We start from the raw sequence: 9,731 nt of genomic DNA on the forward strand, positions 1-9,731 counted from the left end.
AGCTGTGTGGCATGGGTGGTGATGGGGAAAATGGGGGTACAGGGAACTGGGCTCAGGGAGGCTTCTCTTGAGTTCACTTCCCTGCATCTGTAGTGTTGCATTGCCATTCATACCATTCAGCTGGGCCCCACAGGCATCAGCTTAAAAGCCAATAGGAATGGGAACTGGATCCAGGCAGACTCTCCTTGGCCCTGCTGCCCTGTACCTTTGGCTGTAAAACTGCCTGTTTACAGCCTGCCCCCTTACCTGCCTGATGCTGCTGCTGTCCTTGGCTGACCTGGGAGCAGGGGGAGTCCCAGAACCACCTCTGCTTATGCCTAGGAAGCTGCCCACTGTCACTGCTGTCCCGGTTACCCCACTCCAGCTGGGGCTGCAGCAAGGCTGCATGGGGAGCCAGGTTTTGCTGAGGACCAAACAGTAGCTGGCAGGCTTCCCTTCCCTGCTTCTGCTCCTGGGCTGGCATGGGACACCCAGAGGGTCTAGATTAGACAGAGCTACTGTCTACTTACTGCCTCTGTCCCCAGCTAAGGCTGATCCCTGTACAGCCCAGCAGGAGCAGCTCTGGAGTACCCTCTGCCCCCCCGAAGCAACTGACATTAGTGGCATTGGCAGGCAGGGGCAGAGTGGAAGTGGAGGGGATGTGCTGCGCACAGAACAGAAGTGGGGTGCTGAGAATGGGAGGGAATTCTTACCTACTTTGGGGACTTAAAAACAAAAGCCCCCCTCCCTTTGCTGATCCTGCTATGTAATCTAAAAGGAAGGTGTGACTGCACCACTGCACCCACTCTGAATCCACCCCTGCATATGCTTAAGCCTGCACATTAGATAGTGGCGATGGCTCAGGTCTCCACTTGGGCACCCTGAATGTGGCCTGCAGCACTATGCATAGGCTATTCAGACACAGAGCCAGGAGGGATGTGCTCAGGCCCACTCAATGTATCCCCGAGTCATCTACTTTGCCTAATCTGTGGGCTTGTATGTGTTCAGAGCAGACACAAGTGGATGGGGCTTAGACTTATTACAATGACCATGCAGATATGGCCACCTTATCCGTTGTTTTGAGAATTTCTGTGAGGTCCAAAGATACCATTGCACTCAGTTCATATTTAAAGTTCAGGATGTTCTTCTGTTATAAAATCTGAGCTATTATATTTTAAAAGACCTGGAAGATAAATTGGAAAATGCATTTGTTTGACAAATTCTGAAGTCACAGAATCACAGAAGACACAGGATCCTAATTTTATATAATGGAAGAGAGAAGATATGAAGTTACATTTAAAAAAAGGGAAAAGAGATATCTTTTGGAGTAGGCAGAAAGAGAAGTAGCAACAGGCATAATGGGCATCAGTCACCTTCCTGAAATACAAATAGAGTTTCATTTTTAATTCATGTTTATCCTCTCCAGTCCTTGTTTGGTGTCCCTTATAAAAGTCCATTTGTGCAGATATCAAGCCTTTTGTGGTGAACTGTTCATAAGTGCTTACCTTCTATAGATGATATAACAGAGAGGTTTTACAGGATGGTACAATATGGCACCTAAAATTGCTGTCGTTAGCCATTTTCACAGAAACACTGGAACGGTTTGTCACAGTTGTATTTGTATAATCCTTAGTCAGGACACCCCTATTCCTGTATAATAGTAACTCTTTGATTCACTCAAATCTTTCCAAAGCAGCATACTAGGAGAAGCAAAAACATATGATTATGTGAATTGTACTGGACTGTGTTTATATTTGTATTACTTATACTGCAGTACAAAGCATCTTGGGACTATGGGTCTTCTAGTGCAACTACATGCTAATTTGAATTCACATTTTAGGTCATGATGAGAGAACTTTCTGTTTATCTTAAGATGCTGTGTAAAATGTTTTATTGGAATAATAAGAGTAGTGGAAAACTTACATTTCCAATAACATTCTGGATTCTCACGGTTTGTGAAACTACTAGTGCCATTAAAAATGCAAGTTATAATGATAGGTTTGTCTACCTTTAATTTTTTTTCATTGTGGTAGTATGTTACGCTTCCATAAACATTAATGAATTTATCTTCACAGCAATCCTTTCATTTTAGAAAGGTATTAATTAGACAACATTTTTCAAAAATATTTGACTGGTTCCAGTGACCACTGGATGTCTTCAGGTCTTGATGTGTTTTGCAGATGTTTACTGATACAGTGTCTGAATTGGAAAGTGGAACATATTTGATTGAATTGTTTTAAAAACATTTTTTATAGATATATCTCACTGCCTTTTTAAACTATGAATTGGTACCCTGCTGTATAAGATAAAAATAGGAAAGATTATGCCTATCAGTTTATTCTGTAACCACTTAATGTGGAAGTATTAATATAATGGTTGTTTTTATGATTATCTTACATGCACCTGTGAGATGCATATTTCAAATTCCACATTTCTAAATGTACTTGTATGATCCAACTGAATATTTTTATTTAAAATGGTAATTAGTCTTTAAATACAGACTATACAAAAATGCAAACAAGCAATGATGCCCCTTGATGAAGTTAGTGTTAATCTTAAATTTTATATTGGTTTTGTTTTATAGTTCATCACTTTTCTTATCTGGTAAGCTGGTTCAGGTGGTTTACTGGAAAGAATCTGACAAGTTACTTGTAGTTGGCCTCCCTGCAGAAAGGTTAGTATCAAGTACAGCATGTTTATTTTTGTGGTTAAGTTGACTATAGGTCCCAATTTTTACCAATGAGATTGTGTTGAATTGACTCTCCCTTAATAGACTGTATGATCTTTTCTGATCAAACTAAAGCTAATTGCTGTAATTGTGACTTCTCACAGTTATTTATTTACCTTGTTCACAACTGCTTTGTGCTCCATTTTAAAATTTCTTCTTCATGAAGTATTTTAGGACCTTACCCCTTCAATTTAATTGGCTCATAGCTGAATACGTTTGAAGAGTGGGTAGATCATCAGCCATTTCAAAACTGGAATCCCTTAAACAAAACTTCTTGTTGCCTGGAAAAAGATTACACTTACTTTTGTGAGCTGTGCAAGAGAGGACTTCTTGTATTTTATATGCATACACAGAGTTTACCACAATGAGTCACAGTTCTAATTAGGGTTTAGGTGTCAACGAAATACACGTATTAACAAGATAATAGTTGTTATGAACCAAGGAGTTAAGAACTTTTAGGGCTTTATTTCCAGTTCTGCTCATGACCATGAGCAAGTCACAAACAGGTACACTCATACACTCCTATCAAATATTTTGTATGTACAGTCTGTTTTTCCTGAAGAAACTACTTTTTCAGAAATTTGTTCTTTGCTTATCCATGATATATTTTATCTTATTTTAAACTGCACTGATAATATGTTGGTTTTATTTTGTTTCATTTCATCTAGTGTACCTCTTTCTCAGCTAAGGATCATGATTGTGGATGTTGTCAGAACCTTAAAATTTATGTATCATTCATTGGACAGGTAAATGCCTCCAAAGGGAGTTTATATTTTAATAGCTTATTCTGTTATTCTCTCTTAGACAAGACAGCCATCTCTGGAAGTTGCACCAAAATTTTTTGTCTTACATACATGCATCTTTTTGTCTTGTGTATAAACTATGAAGAACATACAGTAGTGATATAATAATGTATTTTTTAAATCTTTGTTGTTGCTGTTATCAGTTTAACAACAGTTAACAAGCCTACCTGGCCAGGTTCACTCAAAATAATTAGATTGCTGAACTAAAGAAAAACAGGTAGATTTATCAAGGTCTGCAATGATGAAAGCAATGGTACCTCATCCCAAAATCTGTAGTTCCTGTCAGGTATGCACACACTTTTTCCCTAGCAAATTTGCTTTTATTCTGACTGTACATAGTGTTTTGGGTAATAGCCTTCTGTTTTCTGGTGTTTGAAACTGCATGTCTAAAAAAAAAAATTTCAAATGATGTTATCCTGCCTTGAAGCATCTGCTCTAGCACAGAGGGTTATACAAACAAGTTACAAGTTTCTTGATGTTATTCTAACTTTCAGTTCATGTTTGTTCAGTGCTTTTTGCCAGGTGGAAAACGTTTCTCGCTTGGATCATTTTTTCAACCTGTTCTTCCAGCGAGCAATACAGCCCATCAGACTCGACTCAAACACCAGCCCCAGTGCTCACCATTATGATACCTACAGTGCATTGCTTTTAGACAGCCTTCCCGGGGTACGCTGGCTGACATTGCCACAAGAAGTCAAGGTATTCTCATTTGTAGATCTTTTTAAGAGTACCTTTTATATAATGCTAAACTTTGTATACATGTACCTTCTTACCAAGATGTTTCCCTGTGCTTCTGCTGAAGGCAATTCATGCTATTATTTTCAATAGCAGAAGTGTAATTTATATGTTCTGCCCATACCAGATAATCTTTTCTGTCTACCAGATCCTGCTGTGGAGCAGTAATGCTGAATTTGGAACCAAACATAAGTTTCCATAGGAAACACTGCTACTATAACCACAGGCTGGTGACCTCAGTCAGTAATTGGGTAGGAGGACAAGATGGACTAAAAGAGTGAAGCCTTGTTTAAACAAAAAAATCTTCAGGGACTAGCAAATGTAGTAGGAAAAACAATTGATGGTACAAATTTGGTTTTGACCATTTAACCATTTTTCCAGTAGGAGGTTGATCTTTCTCTTAATGTTGTACTTCTATTTATGCAACTTGTGATTTAGGAGCCAATTACTAGACCTAAAACTATTTCCATAAGCCCTACCAACTCCTCTGAGACTTGCTTCTTTTTCACACTGTATAATTTACTGGGCTGGAGCAACCTCCATATAAAATGGTCGTGTCCTTACAGTGCTATAACACATTGCGGTCTTGCCTTATTTGGTGGACATGTTCTGTAGCATGGTTTCAGCAGGGTTTCGTTCTGCCTTCTGAAGGTAGTCCAAGCTGTGCTGTAACATATTCGGCACATAGTCTTGTTATCTTGCAGTGCTGGTGTCATGTATATTTTGTTAGTGTAGACAGGACTCAGGAGTCAAGAGAAAACGTTGGGAAAAATTTTTATGAAGATGCATTTTGGATAAAAGCTGGTAATTGGGGTTTTGTTACAAAAAAGTTTGTGTATGTACATGTGTGCAGACATGCATGCATGCGCATGTGTAACTTTCTGTTGCTCATATAAAGCTAGCTCTTGTCTTATATTTTTAAATAAATGCCTGGGATTCCATACAAAATAACTTGTTTTGTTTCTCCCCAACCTCAATTTGTGTCTTCAGTTCACTCTAAAGAACTGTAATTAAGGAAGGAGAGAAACACGCTAGAGTGACTGTCCTGACCACCTGAACATTGCATGCAAATAATATGACACCTGTTCAATGGTAGCTTATTACATTTTTTTCCCTAGAAGATCCAGCTGTTTTTTATGAGAACATTTTAGACCTTTAAAAGCAACCCATGACAAGGCTAATATAAAACATTTCCTAAATAACACAACACTTTCTATGTTAAAAAAAACCTTTAAAAAGTGGCCTTTTGTCTTTTTTCTTTGCATTTTCACATTTTGATGTTGTATATTGGCTTAATGTCACAGAGTCAGTATGCCATCATAGACATTACTGCAACATGTTTTCATACTTTGTGTGGGTTTTTCTGATTGACATATCAACTGATATGTATATATCAGTACACACGCACATGCACACGCATAGGCATGCTGTGCATCACCAGGTACAACTTTACTGCAACTTTATCTGTCTGCAGTTATATTTGAAGATACACAAGTTGCTCTGCAGCCTCTCATTATGCACTTGATGAAGGCCCTAGTTGCTTTTTAAATGCTTCATCAGAAAGTCCCAGTAATTTGGGACCTTATTGTAGACCTGGAGGAATAGACAAAATCTCCATTTGATTATTGCATATCTGTTAATTCATTTGTTTTTAATGTGGAACGTTTAACTCCTCCTTGAGATTGTGACCCCAAGTAATGGGGTCAGGCTACTATGACTGATCCACCTTGCCCAGATTTGTATAAAAATGAAGTGCTATTACAGTGTTTATGGTCTTCTCCTGGATGCTAAAAATAATGCAGGAATTTCCTTCCATACCCACATGCCCGTTTTGGCAAGACCGTACTTAAAAACTGTCTGAAAGTCTTATTTTTATCAGAAAGGAAATGAAACATCATAGAAATCCATCCAGCTTTTTTTGTTTTGAGATGCAGTGGACCAGAGCAACTGTTGGATTGATTCAGTTTTTCATTGTAGGCCTAATAACTTCAAGGTCACATTAACAGTCATTCAAGTTGCAGGAATAGCAGTATCTGTGGCCAGATACTTCTGCATTTCTGTCCTGGAAGTGTAAAAGAAAGTTGCAAAATGTTCTTTTTCAAAGCACAAAAGCAAGGGGATGAGTGCACAAGGTAAATGAGGCTGGGGATGTTTAATGCATTAGTTCTCTAGGGTAACTGCCCATTTGTATGTTCTCACTGCTGAGCCAGATGAAAGCTGAACAATAGCAGCTTAGCCCCTCAGTGTTCTCCCTGGCATACCAAAGTAAAATGACACACATTTACTACTCGGTTTTTAGTGTAATAATAATAATAGCAGTAGCAACACCTAATTCAGCAGCCTTTTAAGTCACAGCATCAGTCTTTGCTGCTCATCCCTGACCTGGCAGAGCAGGTAGCAGCAACTCTGTAATAGCTGCCAATTTTTGCCAGCCAATCAGGGGAGCAGGGATCCTTGGAATGGGGCAAGAGAGCAGACTACCCTGGGATGCTGGGGGTTTGAGAGACTCCCTGTAGCACTGTATGTAACTTCCCATATGTTACACAAAAGTTCCTGTTTGAAACAGGAATGTTTTTGGAGTGGATCTTCCATTTTTCTAGCTGATCCAACATCTTTGTAGTGCTATAAACAGCTTAAATGTATGAATGGTCACTTTTTATAGCACTGTAAGGGCCTGTATACTGCTACAAACATGACATGCCCAAGGCCTTATTTCTCAATTTCTGTATGTTATCATAACAGTGCTAGAATTTAAAGCAGTAGTGACAAAAGAAAACTCATTACTTTTAAAAGCATTTTCCCATCTAACTTAGTATTTTAACCTTTTCTCCACATTTGTTAAACCGAATACGTCTATCATTGAAAAAATGAGGACCACAGGAATTTTGTTCCTGACATGTAACTTTAGGAACATATGAATAGATTAGTACTCACATTTTACATTTTTTATTTTGAAAATCCCACTTAGTTGTTTAAAGAAGGTTATAATCCAGCCTTATGGCGTCAGTGGAATGATAGTATTAGAAACCCTTGATTATAGCTTCAAGGATGGCTCATTCTACAGTTATTTCCAGCATATATTTTCTATAGTGTAATAATTTATAAAATGTCATAGATTAAAGAAGCAATCTGAATAGTTGGCTGATTCTGAGCCATACAGAGACTCCCAAAATAATCTTCCTCAGAGTCCATATGCTGGACCTGGATAATTTTTATATTCTTTTAATTCAGGAAGTGACTGACAGCATGAATTATACACAATGGATCTGCTTGATTTTATTCTCTCTTTTCTCCCCATTTTCAAGCTCTGAAATGGGAGGACATCAGAATTCAAAATGATACACTACAGTTCTGTTTTCCAACAGATTCATCTTCTTCCTCTGTTTTTCAGAATCCATTAATTTTTTGATTTAAAAATAATTTTCAACTGGCATTATTACTTAAATGTAGCACAAAACATGTAATTTATTAGTAGTATTGTTACCTAATACTATCTAATATTTTTGTAGTGTCCAAATTGAATGCGTTTCTACAGTAATTCATGTATAATTCCCAGGTAAAAAGTCTTCATTAATCTGGAATTAAGTTTGAAGGACCCCATAGCTTTTCAGACAAAACAGTGCTCTTTTCTTTAAAAACTAACAGCCTGGAAATTCCAATTAAGATTCCACTTTTAGTAAAAAACTCAAATTATTTTTAAGTGTGCATTTAAAACACTTAAGGCTAATTATATTTTTTTCCCAGGATTCCACTCCACTCTGAAACCATCCACCCAATCCATCTTTCATGCACGCTTATCTTTTTTATAGTCTAAAGAAATTATTAATTAACTCTGCATTTTAAAGAAGCTTCTCCAGGGGATGGCTGTGCAGGGACCAAGTGAAGGTTTTCTATATGATCTTGCCTGTGTAATTTCATACTTCCAAATTATACTGATATGTTGTGAAGAGAATTTCATGAATTTCTAGTATTTATGATTTGTGAAAAAGTTAGTAAAAACCTTGAAAGTGATGCAGGAACAGACTCTGTTCCTTCCTCTGCATATTTCCAAGTGTGGCCTTCTCTTTTTTTCTATATGAACTCTTTTATCATGAACATGAAACTGCCTCTCCTTTAAGATCAGAGGTACCTTCAACCACATAGTCCTGACAGGTATTCCCCAGCAGTAGGACTATCCAGATATGGAAAAATGAATAGTTTGCAAAATATGCACCAGACTGATATAGTTATAGCTGGACTACTACTTGTGTTCTATACTCTTGGAAATAAGGTAGCCAATTGACTAGGTATTAAATCTAATACAGTGAGGAATAAATAACCATTTTGTTCCTTTAACTTGCATGCTCATGGTGTTTGGACTGAGGGGCTAGGATGTGTGGAAGTGCTGCTTTTTTTTTCTCTAACCACGCTTACAGATTTAGTTCTTGATGTGATGCATGTCAGGTAAATTATTCAGCGTGCTAGAAAAATACACTTTGAAACCAATTTGTAAATGTAGGACTAAGGCTGTAGCTAAAGATGTATGCTAGCAGTGAAGGACCCACTTTCCAGAAACAATATGGAAATGGAAAGCTAAATATCCTCCACCATCATTTCCCAGTTGCTAAAATCTCTACCCAAGAAGTCATGTCTCCTGGACACAAGTTCTTTCTTTTTGTCATCTTTTTCCAACATAAGAAAGGGTTGGGCATGTCTTGCACTCCCTGCTTAAGCTAACTTCCAAATATTGACTCAATTTTTAACTCGCCTGTCACAGGCCAGCTGGGCACTGTGAATATATCAGTTTAGTTGCAGACTGACTGAGCACTGCAACTTTATTAGCTGCTGGGCTTTTTGGTTCGGGGTCAAGGAGGTGATGTTGGAAAGGAAAGGAATGACAAGTTTCACGTACAAAAAAGAATGAATTTTACTTACAACAACAAAAGATATAGTTTGCACTTACAATAGTTAATAAAAAGGTTGAGCTAATAAACAGACAACACAACAATACAGATTAAAATTGACAGCGTAATAAAACAGATAAAGAAATTAACCTAGAGTTCCCACTTGGTTACTAACGTATCAATAGTCCCTCGGTTAGAAGATGCACCTCAAGTTGAATCAGCAAAGTCAGACGTCTCTGAACTGGGCTTCCTGAAGGAGAACTGGTGGAAGCCCAGCAGTCAGGATCTGGTCCTCACTCTCACAGGGAGTAAGAGAGATCCGTGGGGGTATGGGAAAGCAATGACCCTTCTGTTCCGTCCTTCCCAAGCGTTACTTTGACATGAATGTTCTTTCATATCCTAATTATGCTATTTTTTCAGTTATATAGCCATTCATAATAGTACTTTATAGCTGTTATCCTATGGGGTTAAAAGGTGTTAGAAATCATTATAATAAGTTACTGCCCAAGCTTGGGTTTATCCAATAAGCAAATTGCAACACAGCATTTTCAGGTTTGAAATTAACATTACCCTGCCTAAATCCAGCCCCTTCAGAATTCTCTG

General features: G+C 38.0%; 1 protein-coding gene across 2 annotated transcripts in view; it reads left to right on the forward strand.

Moving 5' to 3' along the window:
• The window catches only part of INTU (inturned planar cell polarity protein), a 91,855-nt gene that overhangs the window by 55,882 nt on the left and 26,242 nt on the right, over positions 1–9,731 (forward strand). For both annotated transcript variants that reach the window (XR_002100884.1, XM_019534026.1), the window contains exons 6-8: positions 2,564–2,653; positions 3,376–3,453; positions 4,020–4,209. Coding sequence is in view for 1 of the 2 variants with exons in the window: in XM_019534026.1 (XP_019389571.1) it covers positions 2,564–2,653; positions 3,376–3,453; positions 4,020–4,209 (358 nt within the window). In the remaining variant the exon portion in view is untranslated. The remainder of the gene's footprint in view (positions 1–2,563; positions 2,654–3,375; positions 3,454–4,019; positions 4,210–9,731) is intronic.

This window comes from Crocodylus porosus, unplaced genomic scaffold, assembly GCF_001723895.1.
Source record: "Crocodylus porosus isolate Cpor-Errol unplaced genomic scaffold, CroPor_comp1, whole genome shotgun sequence".
Lineage (NCBI taxonomy): Eukaryota > Metazoa > Chordata > Crocodylia > Crocodylidae > Crocodylus > Crocodylus porosus.